We start from the raw sequence: 20,017 nt of genomic DNA on the forward strand, positions 1-20,017 counted from the left end.
AAAATTCATGGCATCTTCAGTTACCTCCTGCAGTCATTCAACACTAAGTAAAATAATACTCAAATAACGGTGGAAGAAACATTGGAATGAAATCAACTGCATCTGAGAATTAATGAAGTAATATAAAGACTAATACACACTGAATTCCAAGGCATTGGGTACGATAAAGAACTTTGAGTGCACTTAGGAAGGGGGGAAAAAAAAGAGCTGTCATCTAATAAAAAACAATGTAAACAATTAGGAGGCCTAATACACAAGCCACAAATCTTGAAAGTAGCCCAGAGTGTAGAAAATGTCCACTCAAGCAAATGCGCGGTCTGCCTGCAAAGCATGTAATAAGGTCGTATTTCTCCTGACCTCCCCATTACAACTCTCCCACAATATGCGGTCACAATGCTTCAGCAAATTTTACAAGAAATGCACCCAAGGACTCCTTCATCATAAGAAATAAGGAACTCCAGTCCTAGGTCCTCTCATCTGGTTGTTCTCCTCTGTTTCAGTGAAAAATTTCACTTCTCTTTCCTAAGACATGACACAAAAAAGGTTATCCGTAAACATGATTCCACAGAACTATGGTACAATTCAAAAACAGCATTAAACATGATTTCACAGAATTAGCACCATCCATAGATGGCATTCAAGAATCCCACCAGTTGAAAAGCATGAACAGGTAACCATTAATCTTAGCTTCATGATACCATAAGCACATGCACAAATCATTGTCCGAATTATATGACGGTACTAACATCCAAACAATTAATTCACTGAGGGAGAACCTGGAAGGTTTGAACTTGATATTTTTAAAAGGGTCACATGTTTTTATTCATTGGCATAAATAAGGAGAAATTATGGGATAATAACAGATTAATCGCCATTATGCAGCCTACAACCATTCATGGACCTTAAGATTACTAACTACAAAGACGAGGGAAAGAAACAAAAAAATGTGCTGACGCTGTTTACATGGTTAAAATGGCATAAAAAGTTTCTTCCACAAACATTTGTTCCCAAGATACTTCATATAAGCAGCCACTAACACTACTCGCGATATAAGTCCTCCAATACATCAAGACTATTGTGGGAATTTCAATATAATCAAATGTTAAAAGTGATATGATTAACCATAGAACTGTTATGTGGAATGAAATGAACTGGCAATTCTGCTATATGTTGATTTTAGAATAGCTGTTGGCAGATTCCATGTAAATAATAACTGTCTTGTGACAAATGAGCAGCTTAAAAAGTAAGCTGAAATCAATTTGAGAAATAACAGAATATTTATTTGAGTTTCTCTTTCTACACCTTTCCCTCTCTTCCTTTCACTCTCTTCTCTGTGTTTCTCTCAACTTCTTCAATTCTAATCTTTCATGTCTGGTTAGGTATTGAAAGAACCCAATACCTAACATAAAATTGATAAGAGAACAGAAAAGGTGAAGCTGGAAACTGAGAACTATATAGCATTGTTAACAGAATGTTAACAATATTAATCAACGGTCACTGGACTGTACAGTAAATTATAACACTTATGGCTGGTCGCATTATTAGGCCTAATATTTGCTTGGTTTAATGAAATCATTCCACATAAAACATTTCTACATGATTAATATTTCATCTGGAGTGAAACCAAAGATTTTCTACATAACGTTTCTACAAGAACTTGTAACAGCTGGATATCCTAGGTATTCATTATATTACAAATGTCATGCATATATTATCTAATTGCTTCCCTTGGTTTAAAAAAGAGTGTGTGTGTGTGTGTGTGTGTGTGTGTGAGAGAGAGAGAGAGAGAGGGGCAAGGCATAAGCTTGTAATGCTTACCATGTTCTCATTGAAGCTCAATATCGAAGCTACATTCCCGCAACGATAACAGTAATTTGGTGCAGACCAGACCTACAAAAGTTAGGAGCCAAACCATTTTACTGGACTGCTTTTAATATATATGCCTATTAAACAAGCACAGAGGTTACAGTCTTTACAGTTACTAAGCCTTTGTCTTGAAACATGTACTTAAGACCTTCTTGTACCAGTTGGTGTGCTCGGCAAACCAGATCAAGATTGTTAATGTGGTTGAACTGCAGGAAAAATATGAAGTGTCACATAGATAGAACATCATTCTATTAAAGCTGAGATCATAATATCTTACCTCAGAAGTCACCCTGGATCCAAATAGCCAACCTGCTCCTCGGGGACTGACTGCCCATGTTTCAATATCTTCAGGATCACTCCACATTAGATCACAGAATGGCCCTTCATGTGGAATTTCACAATTGCGTTCGATTACTCTTATCTGCCAATTAATTGGGAAATGCAAGATTTCACATACCATCCACGAGAAAAGAGAAAAAAAAAAAAAAAAAAAAAGAAGGAACTTGCAAACCCCAATATATCCAGGGACTATATAAATATCCAAATGAATCACTAACCACTCCTACCAACTGCAATTAAACTGCAGGCACATCACGACTCCCCTAGAAAGGGAGCTCATGTACAGGTGGCCAGGTTGGAAAAGCAGCAATTTCATTTAAGCTTTGCATTTGCCATTCCGTGTCATAAGAATTTTAGCTCAAAAAAAAAAAAAAAAGGGGTAAAATAATCATCTAGTAATTCACAGCTAGCTAATAACAGAATCCGTGTATCTGACAAAGACATGAACCACAAAACAGCTAAGATATTTCATGGGACTGCAATATGAAGATCATGATAGTTCCACATACACTCCGACAAAGTCTCTCCATGGGCATGTCTAGGGAAATGACTAATATATATACATGCACTTACACTTCGTGCGAGAGTTTTACTTTCCTGCAATGACATCCCAGAGCAAAAAGACTTGCCAAATTTAACTAAATTTTGATGGACATTTTTATGCAAGGGAAAAGAATCTTCAAGAAAATGCTTTCTGTGCTTTATTAATAGCCTACTTGTTTATCAGAAACACCTTATAGAAACAGCAGGTTGATGAGACAGAGAACCTTGAAAAAAAAAAAATACGCAGAAACATATATAATGTATAACTACAAACGTAGGAATTTCTAAATAATAACTGCAGAAAAAAAAATAAAAAGCACCTGATCGATTGTTCGGATGTCAGGAGAAAGACCACCATGGACACAAAGCACCTACAGAAGCAAAAAGAGAGAACATCAATATTTAAGGATGCAAGTTCAAAAGCAAAACTATGCAGCACATGCATACATAGATACAAATGCAAACCAAAGCAGTGAAAAGGGGAACAGAGAGGGGCTTACAGTGCCATCAATGATTGCTGAGAGTGTTAGATAATCAAAGACATCAGTACAATATCGCCATGCATTGGCATTTCCATACTTCCTTTGGCACTCATCATAGAAACCATATACCTGGAAAAATAGAAGTTGTAGATGAATATATCATAGGCTAAAAAGCTACTGCAAGACTTGAAGGATCTATTACTGCAAGTATAGAATCATGGGACTGAAATCACTCAAATATGCACTTTCTGTTTATCGTGGCACCCACAGAATTTAATGTAATTACTGAACTCAGAAAGCAGTTTCCACACCAGCAAATAAAGGATACCCTTTGCAAATTGAGCCACAGTTAATGATAACAAAATCCAGAATTGATGGAATGCAGATATGTCCAAATATGATATCACTCTTGATTGTACTTCAGAACATGATATAAAAGTTCTTCTCATGAAAAAGAAAAAGGACATGCTATAAAAACTAAACAAAATTCTCAAGAAAAATGAGAACTTCCACCCACATACACACACACACATATCATTCCTATTCTAGAGATTAACTATTAATGTTCATAGAAAAATAAGAAAGTGTAAATAAATAGTCTTACCAATGGTACATCGTGATACCCAAAAAGTCCAAAAAACATTATAGCTAGACCAGTGTTTGAGAAACTTTCCATTTCCACATTCTTACAATTATTTTGTTGTCAGCAACAGAATCAATTTGATGAACAAATAAACATGGAATAACTAGATGCATACCTGAGTTAGTTGCCTACTCTCATGATTTCCACGCAAAAGTGTGATATTAGCTGGATATCTACAAACACAGCCAGAAATAGAAAAAATGTAATATTAGAAACCGAAGCAAAATTTTCCTTCACAAAATAACTTTATATGCAAAAATTTCTAAAACTAGCAATAGCATGAAAATTTTCTGACATTTACATTTTGAGCCTTTGGAGAGACAAGTGAGGATTTATGCAATATTTCAAATTACTGGTCTCAGGATCACTACAAGCAAAATAGTTGTTCCACAGATCTAGAATAACAATTTTAATCCACAGTGAGTTTGAGGTAATGGTGAACATATAATTTCTAATCTTTGACTCGGCAGAAACAAGGAATACGAATAAAATCAGCATCTTTTAGCTCCAAATTTTATAAATATAATATGACTGAAACCCCACAAATCCACCAAAATGGACTAAATAGTGAATCTTATCTAGAAACCTTATTGCCTCTAGTCATCCTAGCTTATTTCCATGTTGAAGTTGCTATCAATTTTGACTCATAAAATGCCAAGCAAACAATAATAAAGTATAGAAGTGATACTTAAAAAACTTTTGAATCTTTTGCAGTACTTATTCTGTCAGCATGAATCATCCTATGTCAGCCAACAAATTCATCAGTAGGAAAGTTTATTTTGATACTCATTAGGCATTGATCCTATGTTGCACGGTTTCTACGGCTGCCATTTCTGCGTTTCGGAGACATTTCCTACAAGGAAACGCTTGGAAACTCCTCGGGAAACATTTTGGGGCCGTTTCCATAAATTGAATAATTTGGAAACACGTTTATTGGACTTCGAATAAATTTCCATATTAAATACATTTCCATAAGCTAAAAACTCTTACAAACTCATTTCTCTGATAAAATAAATAAAAATTCACAAAACATGTATTTGTTATGAGTATGGAACTTATAATTCTTTTGGATACAATTAAATGTTTATTGGACTTGACTTGTTGTTGAATATATTTAATAGTTTACAATAATTTATTTTTTTATATTGATAAATATAAACCTATATTTTTCATATTTACATGTTTCCCCACGTTTCCGTTTTTGTGCAACATACTGATTAGCAGAGTTCATCGCATAAATGGAAATGGTTAAACAGATTCAACGGTTGCATTCAATTTTTAGGAATGCTTATGCGGCCAGAAAATTATCAAATGGCAATATGCAACAAGATATGATAATAACTCTAAAATGGGAATAAATAAACACGAATTCACAAAACATGTATTTGTTATGAGTATGGAACTTGTAATTCTTTTGGATATGATTAGATGTTTATTGGACTTGACTTGTTGTTGAACATATTTAATGGTTTATAATTTTTTTTTTATAAATTTATAAATATAACCCTATATTTTTCATATTTACGTGTTTCCCCCACACTGTTGCACGGAAACTTTCTCTAGCCGATGTTTCCACGTTTCGAAAACGTTTCTTGCATGGAAACGCACGCTTAGAAACTCCTCGGAAGCGTTTCGGGGCATTTTCATAAATTTAGTAATTTGGAAACACGTTTCCCCTCTTGTAAATACGTTTCTATAACTGGAAATCCTCAAAAACTCATTTCTCTAATTAAAATAAATACTTAAACAAATACAAATTCACAAAAATATGTATTTTTTATGAGCATGAAACTTATAATTCTTTTGGATATAATTAAATGTCGATTGAACTTGACTTGTTGTTGAATATATTTAATGGTTTATAATAACTTTTTTTTTATATTTATAAATATAATCCTATATTTTCATATTTACACGTTTCTCCCATGTTTCAGTTTCCTATATTTCTAATACTATTTCCCCGTGTCCATTTCGGCATTTCCATTTTTTTGCAACATAGCCCCCATGTTCTATTTCGAATATTTTTAAAAATATCGTTTCCCCGTGTCCGTTTCCGCATTTCCACGTTTCCGTTTTTGTGTAACATAGCATTGATCAACAGAGTTCACCACATAAATGGAATTGATTAAACAGATTCAGCGGTCGCATTCAATTCCTTTGACCAAAAGAGTCAACAACTAGTCTAAATTTGCATATCATAGGTCCACCCTACTCTATGCCAGTTTGCTTTCTTTTACACATAAAATCGCTAAGCTCTATCTTCCAACCATTTTGTTGGAAAATATGTAAGCAAGACTATGCTCTGCCAGGCAGTAGAATTCAGCCAGTAATCACATAATGGGCCAAGAACAAGCAAATTGAGAAATACACCCACTAAATGTATACTTAGTAGAGAGAACCACAGGCATATTAAGTGAAAATTACATGACAAGTGCACATTATAAAAGTTGTACCTTGCTTTGAGAAGCAAAAGAATAGTGAAAACTTCAAGACTATTGTAACCTCGATCCACGAAATCTCCCTGCCAAAGCGTAAGGAATGCTTAAGCACCCAGAAAATTATCAAATGGCAATATGCAACAACATATGACAATAACTCTAAAATGGGAATAAAACATACCATAAATATGTAATTTGTCTCAGGAACGTGGCCTCCAGTCTGGAAAAGTTTCATTAAATCATGAAACTGTCCATGAATATCGCCACAAACAGTCACTGGACTGTTAACTGGCTGCACATTGGACTCCTCGATGAGGATCTCTTTTACCTGTGTTATTTAAAAACAATAGTAACTAAAGGCCTTCAGGCGATAGAGTGATGGGCAACCTTAGTCTATACGTTGCTCGTAAGCCGCCAAGTACCAGTTTCACAACGGTAGTGGCGCCAAAGGATCAGTCCTTACTAAGTAATAAATGCTAAGTTGTCTCTGATTTTATGAACTTTCTCATTCTTTTTTCTCCCCCATAAAAAAAAGGAGTTTTAGTAAAGCCAAAAGTGTGTTAATAGTGGAGATAGTGTCAGCAAATTTTCTCTGTGGCAAAAATTTTAACAAGGGATCAAAAGGAAAGATGGAAAAAGAAGACATCGAATCAATTCTTTTATGTGTTCTGCTGAAACAAAACAAACTAAATTACATAATACAGTCATTCTTGATGAGAATCTGGCAAATGTAGGATATAAAACAATACTAAATATATATTCCATAATCTGGGTCCGTTAGAAGATAAATTGTAGCTAAGCCAAATACCAAAGAACGAAAATTTCGAAAGTGTTTGCAGCTGAAATTGTCCATTGACAAAAAAACAAAAACAACAGAGAGCACAAGGGTCTAAATTCCAGCGACATCTACCACATGGAAAACTCGAACTCTCCGTTTGGATGAAAGCAAGTAAGTAAGATAGAAAAAGTAAAGGAAAGGAGCAGATGCAAACCCTAATTCCATTCATATAAGACAAGAGAGCCGCAAACAAGAGAAGCAAAAAGAAATGAGAAAAAAAAAAAAGAAAAGAAAACCTACAAAAAGAAATAGAGAGAAGCAAATTTACATATTCGCAGAGAAGTTGAAGCTCGTCCTCTAACAGATGCTGCCCTTCCTTCACCTTGACAATCCACTGATCCAAATCCATCTCTCTTTATCGTAGTTCTATTCTATCTTCGGATTTGGACCGTCTCTTACTCACTCGTGTTTATCTTCCACCTATATTAAAGTAAAGAACAACAACACAACCAAAGAAAGTCAAAAAGAAAAATGAAAACTCCAGCGACAGAGAGGAGAGGAGACGAGACGGAGAGCAACTTTTTATTGTTTTCGCTTTTTTTATTTTTTTATTTAATTTTTTTCCTATTTATATTTCTTTCCTATTTAAAAAGCAAAAATTAGAATATTTATAGATCTAATTTTGATTTTTCATTTTCATGTTATCGATTAATAAATAAATTTGATTTTAAACAATGGGAGTAAGAGAAAAGGACGACGTGGTTGACGAGTAGGCCTCCTGTTCGTCTTCTTCCTATTTGATATTTCCATTCCTGGCCTACCTACCAATGCTTACTTTTTTTCCAAAAATTTACTAAATTGGAGAAAAAACGTCCACGAACGAATATATGGGCCGAGTCTGTCCAAGGCCCAAGTCCAGATCCCACAAATTTTTCTCTATTAATTTAAGTTTAACCGACATGTCTATCTTCCAATTTTTGTAAAAGAAAAATCCGTTTCCTTGAAGAATTTGTTTAGGGTTCTAATTGGGAAGTAATTGGTCTGTGTTCTGGGGAGCATCATTCATGGGAGAGGAATTATTGGGTTCATGCCACTCTACGATAGCAATTGATTCCTCAAATATAGGCTTTCAGGTATTCATTCACTCTCCATGTTTTTTTTTTTTTTTATATATATATTTTATGTAGGAATTATTTAACTATGTGCTCTCATTGTTATGTGGTGGGATTGCAGCTCCTGAAGAAGCATGGGTGGAAAGAAGGTACAGGTCTTGGAGTTTCTGAGCAGGTTAGGTTCTCTCCTATGCGTCTTGTGTTTTGATCTTCATTTATCGTTTTTCTTTTCTGGGTATTTTTATGCATGTAATTTCATGCTCTAATTTAGTCAAAGGCTTCCTCTTTAGCATCTGTGCCTGACTTAAATATTCCCGCATTATCACTAATCAGCTTTTGCTATAAACAGGGGAGGTTGGAGCCGGTACAAGCGTATCTGAAGAATAATAAACGAGGCGTAGGAGCAGATAAAGCAAAGAAGAAGACTCCCAAGCCTCTTGAATCTTCTACCTCCAAGAATAATGGGAAGGTGAGTTTCTTGACAATGTGGACTGCCTTACTGATATTAAATTCACAATTAATGACTTCGAGCACCTCCTTAGAAAAGAAAATACTTCTTAGCAAAGCCAAGAAGTGAAAATTTTTATGCCTTGAAAGTTAAAAAAGGCCTGCTGAGGAATTTGTAAGTGTGTACTTAATGGAGTCGCAATTTTTCCCCCTAATATGGAAGCACAAATTGAAAGGTCTCTTTCTAGCACTTGAGATCTTGTTAATAAACATAATGTAACATTATGCACACATATATGTGTTTCGCTGTCCAGTGTGTAGGTAGTTTCATGGTTGGTATTTTGAAGGACTTCCATTAATCCCTTGTGAAATAGATAACTAGTTAGCTGACAAACATTAATTTGATATGATTAATTAACTTGTTATCCTCTTTGCTTTGCCTTCCGCTCAATGGCACTAATAGTGATACTTTGTTACAAGTTTCAGGAACAGCCACTTCCAAAAAAGTTGAAAGCAGTTTCTAAGAAACAAAGGAAGATGCAGGAGTTGGAAAAGCATCTACTAGAAAAGGAATTTGAGAGAGCCTTTTTCCGGGAGTTTTGGCCAGATAATGTTTGATATGGGGAATACATCATCTGTTCTACCTTCTGTTTTGTTACCACTTGAAGTTGAATTAGATAGTCGACTATGTACAGTTGAGAAATTCTTTACGCCAACTCAAGGTGCTTGTCATTTGTAATTCAGATTTTAAAATTGTATTCAGAATATTGAAAAGACTGAAAAAATGTGTATGCCTTGAACTCAATTTTCTCTCCATGGCTGGTGGCTTTTGTTCTTTCTATTTTTCAGTGTTTCATAAACAAGGAATGATAATCAACTGTAACTTCCGACTTCTTGATTGGCTATATATGACATTAAACACTGTGCAGAACACAATGTGTTTGTAATAAGCAAAATTTTCAATCAGAAAATTATTCATATGACCTTTGTATTTAAGTAATCAAAAGCTCAATGGACTGCAGTGAGTGTGTTAAATGTTGAATTAGTGATTAAATTTTATTTAACAAAATCAATCATTAGTCTCTGTGAATAGGAGTTGGCAGCTTCAACAAAAGACTGGTTAAATTTTCTAAATGTTTATGAATTCAGAAGGAAGCTCAAAATCATATTAGTGTTAAAATTTTCTTTATGGTAGTCGGGGAGAGAGAGGAAAGATTATAAATTAGTTATACTATACTGAAAAATTAGTAAAATACTCTCTTCCAGTAAATTATTTTTATTTTTATTTTGATGCAGTTAATTCCTAGATTTCAATTTCCTTTTATTCTTGCCATTGTAAAAAAAGAAAAAAAAGAAAAAAAAAAAGTGTGAATTGGAGCATAGGGAGTTTATCAAGACTATACTAAAGCTAGGTTGATATAAATCGATGTGAAGAGGGCTGGGTTTGGCCACTTTTCCTTGCAACGCAGGCTCGGTCGGTTTTAGCGACAGTCTAGGCCCAAGTCCTATCCTCTTTCTGGTCACTGGAAAACTCTTTCCCGGAGAGGAAGAATGATGGGTCAAGCTCAAAGCCAGGTCTCCGCAGATCAAACTCAGAGCCAGTATTCATCGTTAGTCGCACCACATAATTATCAGCAACCTACTCCTATAGGATCTCTTATTGCAGGTAATTTCTTTATTTCTTAATATAAATCTGTTATCTTTTTCTGTGTGAAAGCAATTGTGGGTTTTTGGTGTTGTTGCGAAAAGTTCCATGTGGAGTCGTGGACTTGCCGTGAATTTGTCATTCTAATACTATTGTAAGCTCTGGTTAGCCTTGGATTTTTTTTTTTTTTTAAATGATCCGCAAATCATAATGCGGTTAGGCCTATGTTATTTGCAAAATTTATCATCGAAAATTTCTCATCTTTTTTTGTCTGGTTGGTGTCTTGTTGGAGAAACATTAGAAATCTATATCTAACTAAATCCACAGATAGATAAGGAGTCATATTATAGGTTCATGCTTATACATTTATGGTTAATAATCTGGTAAGGTGTTGACCATCTTAATTAATTAATGAAGTCTCTTCAACTAGACCAGTGGCAGTGGACCAGTAGAAATAAAGGAAAGATTATGCTTTGCAATTCAGTGACTCAGATGTAATAGCATAAAATTCATGATTGGATGTTCTTCTGTTTGATTTTTGCTTGCTTGGATAAAACTGTCTGTTTCTTTATGGTATGATAAAGATGTTGGTTAGTTCTTCGACTGATATCTTGGGCTTGTACAAAAAGTTTACATGATTAAAATTAACTATACAATGTACAGTTCCATTCATTTGAAAACCTCTTATTTTGAGCTAATCCAATGCTTCACCAAGGGATGCTGTTGTACATCTTTTGAAAGAGTTGGGTTCTGTCACAGATTGCAGAAATTATTCTGAGTTCTGACTCTGCACCTCACCTCAGGCAGGATAGGGTGGATATGATTTGGTGGGTCCTACTTCGAAATTTTTCTATTGTGAATAAGTTTATTGTTTCTTGCTTGCAGAAGCAGCAGCATATGGCAGTGATGGCAGTGATGAGACTGAGGTTAATCCACTTCAGATATATACCTTGTTTGCTTCATGATTTGGAACTGTATGTAACTGAGTTGAATTATGGATTTTTCAGTCTCTTGATGCAAAAGCTCGAAAAGCATTAGAATGCCCATGCATAGCTGACTTGCGTAACAGCCCATGTGGGCTTCAGTTTTCAGATGCGTTTCTTTGTTTTCTCAAAAGTACTGCCGAGGAAAAGGTATGCATTGTGTACTATTGATGATTGTCCTTTTTTATTATTCAATCACAGATTTTTGTTATCCTTATATTTTCCTGCCTCTACCCCTCCCACCTTCCATTTGTTATAAAAGGTGCACATTGTTGTTCTTGTTGGAAGCGTGTAGAGTTCGCCATATTATTCTGATGAAAAACTATCCACGTATTTTACCCATTCAGATGCCAAGGAGACATTAGGACAAGTAAGAATTTAGCAGTTTTGGTTACCAACATTTATTGTTGCTGTCGGGCCCTATGCCTTGATTGAATTCATGAAAGGATTGAAAGTGATCTAATTTCTAAAGGGCGAATCTCACCAGGCAAAAGGCATCAATTTCTTAAACCCTGAATTGTTGATAGTTTTCGACAAGTTGCAAATGCTAATGGTATAATCTAATTGCTAGCAGGAGTTATGAGACTATTCATGACAATTCAGCCCCTTGGGCATTCTTTTTACACCAATGTGAATGCGTTGGCGTTCCAGTATTGAGTTTAGAATGGTTAAAATTTTTGAAACTGCTCCAAATTTATAGAAGTATTTGTTTCCTCAGGGTTCAGACTGCGTGCATCCTTTTGTGGCTTTGCAGAATTGTATGAAAGCTAACCCCGATGCATTTTCCAAGGACGTTTTAGAAGAGGAAGTGAAGAAAGGTGAAGAGCCAGCCCAAGAATACAAAATTATCCCGCCTCTGTGGTCACGGGAATCTCCAAGCCCAAATTCCAAGCTTTAAAAGACATAATGAGAAATTCTGATTCCAACTTTCAATCTGTTGATGACTCTACATATTGAATGAAGATTCATAGATGTGAAAAAGTTCAAGAAGATGGTTTATTTTTGTAGTTTAGAATTTGGATTCTGAAACACAATCTGAAGGGAACTGAGAAAGAGCATTGTACTTGTTTTTATAATTTTGGATTCTTATCTGGGAATGGTAAGCTGGAACCTGATGCTGTTTTTGAGGTTATGTGAAGAAGGTTTTGTTGTGGGAAGGATTGGGGAAAAACATACATGGACCCTGTTTATTATTCCTAACTTATTTCCATTTTCTTGTTATTTCAGAAATAGATAGAAATGGAACTTAAAGTGCTTTTGGTCATTGGTCTGGTGTTTGACATATATTGTGCAAATCAAGAGAAAATCTGGAGTAGACAAATAATTTTAGTTTCTAATTGAAATTAAAATTTTTTAAGCAGAGAGTTTAATTATAATTGCTTTTTAGTTATAGGCAGATTTTGCATACAACAAATGAGGACATGTACCGAAATAATAGAGTGAGCTATGCAACGAGAATTTTCAATCTGCACACGAGTGAGGAGAAGAATGCCTGGAACGGTAATTTTACCTATTTATTACACAGTTATTTCAGTTTATGGCAAAATAAAATGCCTCAAAAAGAAATAAATAAAAAAATTAAAAGAAAATAAAATGTTTGGGGAAAACCCATAAACCTCGGTCAGTAGGTGATTTGGCCAAACGTTCCCAAAGTCTGACTGACAAGCGCCGATTAGCAATGGCTTCCCTTGCTGCTTCTTCATCTCAACTGTTTCTCCGACCCAAAATTCCCGAACTGTTCTTGCCTTGTAGTTCTACGCCAAAGCCCTTATCATTCTTAAATTCTCCTTGTTTGTACGGACGGAGAGGAATTCTCATTGTTTCCGCAGCTAAGAGCAGCTCCAAATCAATCCAGAACGATACCAGGAGTCAGAAATCAACCTCGGAAGATAAGAAAGTCGTTAAAGAAGACGAAGAGATAGAGGTTGAAGAGGAGCTGCCTTGGATTCAAGAGAAAGCCTTGGACTTGGTGGAGTTCACGGGCTCTGTTACTCAGGCTATTCCTGGCCCGAGAGTTGGCCAGAGTTCCTTGCCTTGGATTCTTGCTCTCCCTTTAGCTTATGCTGGCGTCACCTTTGTTATTGCCTTTGTTAAGACTGTCAAGAAGTTCTCTTCTCCTAGAGAGAAGAGAAGGAGACTGGTCAGTCAGAGATTCATTGCTCATATATTGTGTTTTAATTCATTTGGCCGTATGTGTGCGCTTAATTTCGAAATTAGAAGCAGTTTTGTTTTGTGTATGAAACATTTTGGGATGCTCTTTCTGAGCTATGTTTTCTCCACGTTGCATACTTTAGCTACATTGTTGAGAAAGTAATTTGGTGTTCATATCTTCAGGTCAATAAAAATGCTATGCTTTGCAAATCGATTGATGAATTGCTTCAAAAAGGTGGAGATGCTTTAGAACATTCAGCCCTTAAAGCACTGGAAAATAAGGTGAGCACTCGTTACAGCTGAAATCTATGATACTTTTAATGTCGTGAATTACAATCAATCTGCATTCTCTATTTCAAGATTTTGAATAAGCTGCTGGTTCCATTTCATAGTCTGTGGTCTGGAAATGATCCTTTCATCTTTATAACAGATAGAACTAAGGTAATTATTTGAAGGCAGAGAGCCCTTTGTGCAATTTATGATTCAAAGCAATTTTACAGGGGTCATTTCCATCCCGACGCTAATTTTGTGAATCTCTTTGTCTGATTGAAGTTAAAAAATGAGGATTTGGATTTATCCAATTTTCTTTTTATGCCCTTGGCACCTTCTCTCTGTTGTTTAAGCACTCTGACTGCGGAGTGTTCTCCCAAAAGGCTTACTGTCAGTTCATTATTGTCAGTTTTTTAACCCTTGAATATTGGAAAACAAAAATGCATTAATATTTGTAATCTTTTTTTGGGAGCATTTTACACTCTGGTTGATTTTGCATGCTTATTCTTGTTAGTCCTGTTGTGAAGAATTGATATCACTACCATTTGAGTTTTGATGGCAACTGCTAATTCATATCCAGACAGGTTTTAGCATGGAGGACATTTTCCGCAAGTACATTCGGTATGCATTGAATGAGAAACCATTTAATCCAGAATTGGTTGCCAACTTAATCCAGCTGAGGAAGGCTTCAATGTTGGATGACTCCCTGGTTGCTGAAATTTTGAATGACATCTCAAGACGGATTGTGAAGGAAAAAGGTAACTCATTTTGGAAGTGCTTGATATGATATCACTACCTGTCTTAACGTTGGTCTTATCTACTAGGATTTCCGTCCTTGCCTTAGTCTTTCATCTTCTACAAGATGAGGAAAGGAGCTCAGGGTAGGGACTGGAGTCACTGGGTTAATTATGTTCTCATTCGTTGTGTCTGGGATATTGGTATTTCATTTTGACTAGGCTATATAAAGTATTAAATACAATATAAAAGTATCAGCTTTCATTTCAAATTCTGACGTCTTTTCTATGCTCTTCAGGCCCAGTTGTCATGGATGTGGAAGGGTATACTGAAAAAGGATTTAAGAGAAAACTTGCTGTGCAGGCCCTTTTTGGGAAGGTGTATTATTTATCTGAGGTAAGTGGCTGAATAAGCATATTAATAACCTTGTACATAGATTTGTTTTAAAATTTTAACTTTTGACAAGTTGCATTTATCGCTATACCATATCGTGTTCCTTTCTTTTTCCCTTTGATCTTTTGTTCTTTATGAACAACGATTCCATTGGACTTTCTAGATTTTAGAACTTCCTCAGGAAAGTAGTTGAATTGACCTTGATTTGTTTATGGCTCTCACAATTGTGGCCTATACTAGATTGAGATGTGAAATGAGCTAATTGATGCATCCATTGGGAATTTAGAGATGGATGTTGTTTCTGACTCATTGAATTCTAATATCTTAAAGCTTAATTTGATCATCACTTGTGTTGTTTTGTTGTTTTAAAACCTTCTATACTATGCCAATAAATTGTACTTTGTTCTGTGTTCGTGGCCAGCTGCCAGAATTCTGTTCGAGGGGAAGCTCCTTGATTGTCAAGGAGATATTTGGTGTTACAGAGTAAGCCTTTTATCCATTTGATTCTCCTAAAGAATGACAGTTGAAGTTTATGATAATCTTATATACGAGCATTTCATTTTTCACAACTTTCTACAGTTTTAGTTAAAAAAAAAAAAATAGTAATAATGCTTTTCCCTCCCCTTTTGCCCTTCAACAGTGAGGATGCTTACAAACTTCGAATGCATACTCTTTCTGAAGCTGGTGATGTGGATTCACTTGAGAAGATGATTGATGGATCTGATTCAGAAGATTCAGATGAGCACTCATCAAATGTTCCTTGAATTGATATAGTTGCAGAGACATTCTGCCAAGAGAGGATCTCAGGAGTTATCCTCTAGTTAATTAGTTGGGATGGAAATGGATGAGTGATTTTTTTTGCTTTCATGATCATGTGAACTTTAAAAATTTTGATTGATTCAATATGCTACTCTGTGGAAATTGAGTTTATAGGTCATTTTTGTATGATCATTGTGGAGTGAAATTTTTTGATTCGAGACTGTTACTTGTGGTTGGAAGTGGGTAGAAAGGCATGGTCATGTAGCATGCTTAGATGAAAGAAAGGTAAAACATTCATTTAGCAGCAGGAATATTGGCAGACGAAGTTCGATCCTCATGAAAATGCAAATTATTTTCAGGGTGAAACGGATTCATGATGTTTCTTTCACAGTTGAAGGAATAGATCAGCAAAGGGGAAAATGGTTTTCGTTTAGATGAAAGAAAATCCCCCCAAAATTTTACATCACGCCATCAACCAAATGGATAATGAGTGAATTTGGATAAATTTCTACCCAAAGGTTTTAACTTTTACCTATAAACGTTGGTTTCGGTTCTGATTCTGAAAATTAAAAAACTGAACTACTTTGGTTCCAGTTTTATTGGAAACCAAACCAGAACCGGTTTGCACAACACTAACGAGGCAACTAAGGGACTGCACTGGTGCAACAACCCAACCACATGTGGAGTGGCGTGGAGGCGGAGAATTCAAGGCCACCGACTTGACGGCCTGTACATCTACTACACTTTGTACCCTATGAAACATCTCCTGCTAACCTTAACTTTTTTCTTCAACAATGATGGAGATTGCCCTTTCCAATCCTTCAATCTCCATCCCCAAATACTTCCATTTCTCTTCCCCTCTTTCTAATTGCAAATACTCCCCTGCTTCAAGAATTCGATGCCAATCTGTAGATTCATCCAATACTGCCGTTGCGAAGAAGGGAATGATGGGCCCACATACGGGCAGAGATCCCAATGTGAATAAGCCTGATTGGTTGCGGAAGAGAGCTCCTCAAGGGGACAGGTTTCAAGAGATCAAACACACTCTCTCTCATTTGAACCTCAAGACCGTTTGCGAGGAAGCTCAATGCCCCAACATTGGGGAGTGCTGGAATGGAGGCGGGGATGGTATTGCGACTGCTACTATTATGCTTCTTGGAGATACCTGTACTCGCGGCTGCAGATTCTGCGCCGTTAAAACCAGCAGAAATCCTGCACCCCCTGATCCTATGGAGCCTCTAAACACTGCTGAAGCAATTGCAAGCTGGGGGTAGTTCTTTGCTCTTCAATTTTTCTTTTTTATTTCTAATTTTTCGCTTGCCCAAGTCAATCTCTTATTATTTTTGTAGTTTTTTTTTTTTTTTTGCTTGCTACAATATTTCAGGGTCATTAGTCCTTCATCTTAATGGCTTTATTTTGTTTAAACTGAAATCAACATAAAGCCATTCCATTATACTCTTGGTACCCTAGACAGCTCAATTTATCAGTTATTCCTGCATCAGGGCCTTACAATTATCATATCAATTTTGGTATATGCGGGTGCTACGAGTGCATGCTGTATTGTCTCCGATAAAAACATCCAATCTATAGTTATCATGCTTCTCTCCCTGTCCCGTGAGATGTGCATACTAGTACTCCCACCCCCACCACCCCACACCACCCCCCGCGCCCCCCCCCCCCCCCCCCCACAAAGTTACTGATCAGACTGATTTTAAACTTCATTGTTTTAGAGATATTTATTTTATGTTTAGTCGTTCCAATCCCTGTTCCTTTTGTTTCTGCTGCATACTGGATCTCTATGCCTATCAAATATATTTTTCTTTACCAGCTGTCTTTGGATTTTTTGTAGTGTGGATTATATAGTTCTAACAAGTGTAGATCGTGATGATCTTCCTGATGGTGGAAGTGGACATTTTGCTCAGACTGTTCAAGCTGTGAAGGTCTCTATTTCTATCATGAAGTTTTTGTTAGGCTATTTGTGGTTCTCTTGTTCTTGTATCTGGTATAGGAACATCAATGACAGATTTGGCTTTTCTTGCAGAAACTCAAACCTGATATCATGGTTGAGTGTTTAACCTCTGATTTTCGGGGAGACTTAGATGCTGTAGAAGCTTTGGTACATTCGGGATTAGATGTCTTTGCTCACAACATTGAGACTGTGAAACGGCTCCAACGAATTGTTAGAGACCCTCGAGCTGGGTGAGTAGCACGGGTGTTCAATCGGGTGATATTAGACCTGATTACAAGATTTAAGTTCGCCAGCAACTATACAAACTTTAAAGTATATTATATAAAAACCTTTAAGAAATCTTAAAATAAAAGAACCTGTTTTAACTGGATGCACACCCCTATTGAGTAGTGTGTTTGATGGTTGGAACATGGTTGCAAATTCACTTGTTTATATTTTATTTTAATTGCTTCTTGTTTTAAGATGTTACTCAAAGTCTGAAAATGGGAGTAAAATTACTGGTTGGATTTCAAGATTCAATGCAATTACTCTGTGTTTTTCTTCAGTCAACCTGAACCATAACTTACTCGGTTGACTTCATGACTGGTTATATATGACAGAAAGTATGATGTAGAACACACAATGTGTTCGTAAAAAGCAACAATTTCAATTAGAAAATTATCATATGACCTTTGTATTTAAGTATATCACGAATCAATTGCATGAATGAACTGAGTTTTGAGGTTGCTGAAGTTAATACTGACATTACAACTGATTGCTTATAGGTGCGAATGCAATTCTAATAATGTTGTCCGATAATGCAGGTATGAACAAAGTTTATCAGTTTTGAAACATGCAAAGCTCACTGAAGAGGGAATGATTACAAAATCTTCTATAATGTTAGGTCTCGGTGAAACTGATGATGAATTGAAGGAAGCTATGGCCGATTTAAGGGCAATAGATGTTGACATTTTGACACTTGGACAATATTTACAGGTACTGTATTCAAATTAGTTTTCATGCCATTTAGCTCAAGTGTTTTGGTTGTAATATTGTAAGGCTTTGGATTATCATTTAGAAGCATGCTAGAATCTGTTCTCTACTTTTACTGAGGTTAGCCTTACTGGGTGTATGAGATTGACCTTAATCTGGTACTGTTTTGCCCTTGGTGATTCTGACTTTGCAAAGTGGTTTGAGCTTACTAGTTAAACTGCTCAGGCATTGATAGTGTTGTCTTGTTATTTTGTCTTACTATATATCAAATGGACTCCTAGAAAATTACTAATCCGAGGGTGGCTATACTGCAGCCAACTCCATTACACTTGACTGTCAAAGAGTACGTTACACCGGAGAAATTTGCTTTCTGGAAGGAATATGGGGAGTCTATTGGATTTAGATATGTGGCCAGTGGTCCTCTGGTAAGCTCTATCTGCCTGTTTAGATATATATATATATATATATATATATATATATATATATATATTTGTTGTATCTCAGGGTCTTATCCTTGTGTGAATAAATATCGTTGCGTGAATGAATGTGTAGGAAGACAAGCAAATTATTAGGAGTTGTAATCTGTATACCAGTTAGTGCGCTGTTAAAATCCATTCATGACCATATGAATTTTAACTAAGTTTGGGAACTCTGCTGCCACAAGATAACCGAGGAAATTTGGCAGACTATAATTCTTGAAGCTAATATCATTTACCAGAGCTTGAGTTCATTTAATAAGCTTTCTTGAATCAAGTTAACCTGTGTAAATCTTTTGAAGAAGTTAACATTTTGATTTCTTTTTTCCAGGTACGGTCCTCATATAGGGCAGGGGAACTGTTTGTTAAGACAATGGTGAGAGAAATGGCCAGTGCCACTGCTGCCAAAACCTAGTGTTTTGCCATTGGTTATGGCTTTGGGCACTATACTTGAAATCTAAATTTGCTTGCCGTGAACTTTGTATAAAAATTTTTGGCGTAACTTTGAGCATTTAGCAAGTTTGTAATTGTAATGAGAGTCTTTATTCTTTGATATCGGGATGTAATGCTATTTGATGTCGTAATGGTATGCTAAAATTGCAAGTGGAATTTCCATCACCACTCAAATCAATAGATTTAGAGTAGACAGGGAAACTACTAAAATGAGGTGATTAATGCAATAACCCTTGTATGGTTAAAACAAAGCGAAGGATGCCATTGCTAGCAAATATTTCCTATTTATTTTTTGAACTGGTTTGGTTCCGTTCAAATAACAGGCACAGGTCAGGGGAGGGGGCTTCCAAATGACATTTTTTTGAACTTTATGCCTTCACCGCGTGGCAAGACAATCACAAGTGTAGGCATCTTGTCTTGTGCATGTACCTGTTTGATTAATTGACGCAACCAAATTTCTGCGAGAAAGATCAATGACCCTAAAGTTTTTTTTAACATTTTTTCCTTTTTTCTTTTTTTGCCAACTTACTTAGCCGAAAACGTGGAAGGGTAAGGCTACGGCC

At 35.9% G+C, this 20,017-nt stretch overlaps 5 protein-coding genes across 6 annotated transcripts; 4 read left to right on the forward strand and 1 right to left on the reverse strand.

Moving 5' to 3' along the window:
- Positions 1–81: 81 nt before the first annotated feature.
- FYPP3 (flower-specific, phytochrome-associated protein phosphatase 3) lies at positions 82–7,711 on the reverse strand. The gene is made up of 10 exons (XM_012213171.4): positions 7,418–7,711; positions 6,493–6,639; positions 6,327–6,394; positions 3,989–4,046; positions 3,249–3,359; positions 3,069–3,119; positions 2,144–2,287; positions 1,977–2,072; positions 1,819–1,890; positions 82–522 (listed from the first exon to the last, which is right to left on the reverse strand). The coding sequence occupies exons 1-10, from the start codon at positions 7,496–7,498 to the stop codon at positions 439–441; spliced, it is 912 nt and encodes a 303-aa protein (XP_012068561.1). The 5' UTR covers positions 7,499–7,711; the 3' UTR covers positions 82–438.
- A 274-nt stretch (positions 7,712–7,985) lies between these two features.
- Positions 7,986–9,453, forward strand: LOC105631156 (D111/G-patch domain-containing protein). Of its 2 annotated transcripts, none has more exons than XM_020678407.3 (4): positions 7,986–8,222; positions 8,323–8,376; positions 8,551–8,670; positions 9,129–9,453. In XM_020678407.3, exons 1-4 carry the CDS (start codon positions 8,154–8,156, stop codon positions 9,264–9,266), a joined length of 381 nt encoding a protein of 126 aa, XP_020534066.1. In that variant the 5' UTR covers positions 7,986–8,153; the 3' UTR covers positions 9,267–9,453. The 2 variants fall into 2 exon arrangements, with proteins under 2 accessions (XP_020534066.1, XP_012068559.1); XM_012213169.4 differs by having other exon boundaries at positions 8,047–8,222; positions 9,135–9,453.
- Positions 9,454–10,054: 601 nt separating this feature from the next.
- On the forward strand, positions 10,055–12,540 carry MIA40 (Cox19-like CHCH family protein). Its single transcript, XM_012213168.4, has 4 exons — positions 10,055–10,314; positions 11,179–11,219; positions 11,301–11,426; positions 11,995–12,540. Exons 1-4 carry the CDS (start codon positions 10,200–10,202, stop codon positions 12,172–12,174), a joined length of 462 nt encoding a protein of 153 aa, XP_012068558.1. The 5' UTR covers positions 10,055–10,199; the 3' UTR covers positions 12,175–12,540.
- A 308-nt stretch (positions 12,541–12,848) lies between these two features.
- LOC105631153 (ribosomal RNA small subunit methyltransferase J) lies at positions 12,849–15,762 on the forward strand. Its single transcript, XM_012213166.3, has 6 exons — positions 12,849–13,416; positions 13,611–13,709; positions 14,278–14,455; positions 14,731–14,828; positions 15,247–15,308; positions 15,466–15,762. Exons 1-6 carry the CDS (start codon positions 12,955–12,957, stop codon positions 15,587–15,589), a joined length of 1,023 nt encoding a protein of 340 aa, XP_012068556.1. The 5' UTR covers positions 12,849–12,954; the 3' UTR covers positions 15,590–15,762.
- Positions 15,763–16,139: 377 nt separating this feature from the next.
- On the forward strand, positions 16,140–19,610 carry LOC105631152 (Radical SAM superfamily protein). Its single transcript, XM_012213165.3, has 6 exons — positions 16,140–16,854; positions 17,434–17,524; positions 17,626–17,783; positions 18,357–18,528; positions 18,840–18,950; positions 19,333–19,610. Exons 1-6 carry the CDS (start codon positions 16,379–16,381, stop codon positions 19,414–19,416), a joined length of 1,092 nt encoding a protein of 363 aa, XP_012068555.1. The 5' UTR covers positions 16,140–16,378; the 3' UTR covers positions 19,417–19,610.
- Positions 19,611–20,017: the final 407 nt, after the last annotated feature.

The sequence above is a fragment of the Jatropha curcas genome, chromosome 1 (assembly GCF_041381405.1).
Source record: "Jatropha curcas cultivar XTBG-Jc1 chromosome 1, XTBG_Jcur_1.0, whole genome shotgun sequence".
Lineage (NCBI taxonomy): Eukaryota > Viridiplantae > Streptophyta > Magnoliopsida > Malpighiales > Euphorbiaceae > Jatropha > Jatropha curcas.

What these genes read in the sequence shown, in the direction of transcription:
- LOC105631153 (XM_012213166.3), top strand. Translation starts at nt 12,955, where the DNA reads ATGGCTTCCCTTGCTGCTTCTTCATCTCAACTGTTTCTCCGACCCAAA. An exon ending in TTAAAGCACTGGAAAATAAG is followed by an intron (nt 13,710 to 14,277) that starts GTGAGCACTCGT and finishes ATTCATATCCAG; the next exon opens with ACAGGTTTTAGCATGGAGGA. An exon ending in AGGTGTATTATTTATCTGAG is followed by an intron (nt 14,829 to 15,246) that starts GTAAGTGGCTGA and finishes GTTCGTGGCCAG; the next exon opens with CTGCCAGAATTCTGTTCGAG.
- LOC105631156 (XM_020678407.3), top strand. Translation starts at nt 8,154, where the DNA reads ATGGGAGAGGAATTATTGGGTTCATGCCACTCTACGATAGCAATTGAT. An exon ending in CCTCAAATATAGGCTTTCAG is followed by an intron (nt 8,223 to 8,322) that starts GTATTCATTCAC and finishes GTGGGATTGCAG; the next exon opens with CTCCTGAAGAAGCATGGGTG. An exon ending in GTCTTGGAGTTTCTGAGCAG is followed by an intron (nt 8,377 to 8,550) that starts GTTAGGTTCTCT and finishes TGCTATAAACAG; the next exon opens with GGGAGGTTGGAGCCGGTACA.
- FYPP3 (XM_012213171.4), bottom strand. Translation starts at nt 7,498, where the DNA reads ATGGATTTGGATCAGTGGATTGTCAAGGTGAAGGAAGGGCAGCATCTG. An exon ending in CTTTTGCTTCTCAAAGCAAG is followed by an intron (nt 4,047 to 6,326) that starts GTACAACTTTTA and finishes CTGTGTTTGTAG; the next exon opens with ATATCCAGCTAATATCACAC. An exon ending in ACATCCGAACAATCGATCAG is followed by an intron (nt 2,288 to 3,068) that starts GTGCTTTTTATT and finishes ATTAATTGGCAG; the next exon opens with ATAAGAGTAATCGAACGCAA.
- MIA40 (XM_012213168.4), top strand. Translation starts at nt 10,200, where the DNA reads ATGATGGGTCAAGCTCAAAGCCAGGTCTCCGCAGATCAAACTCAGAGC. An exon ending in TATAGGATCTCTTATTGCAG is followed by an intron (nt 10,315 to 11,178) that starts GTAATTTCTTTA and finishes TCTTGCTTGCAG; the next exon opens with AAGCAGCAGCATATGGCAGT. An exon ending in AAAGTACTGCCGAGGAAAAG is followed by an intron (nt 11,427 to 11,994) that starts GTATGCATTGTG and finishes TTGTTTCCTCAG; the next exon opens with GGTTCAGACTGCGTGCATCC.
- LOC105631152 (XM_012213165.3), top strand. Translation starts at nt 16,379, where the DNA reads ATGATGGAGATTGCCCTTTCCAATCCTTCAATCTCCATCCCCAAATAC. An exon ending in AGACTGTTCAAGCTGTGAAG is followed by an intron (nt 17,525 to 17,625) that starts GTCTCTATTTCT and finishes CTTTTCTTGCAG; the next exon opens with AAACTCAAACCTGATATCAT. An exon ending in ATGTGGCCAGTGGTCCTCTG is followed by an intron (nt 18,951 to 19,332) that starts GTAAGCTCTATC and finishes TCTTTTTTCCAG; the next exon opens with GTACGGTCCTCATATAGGGC.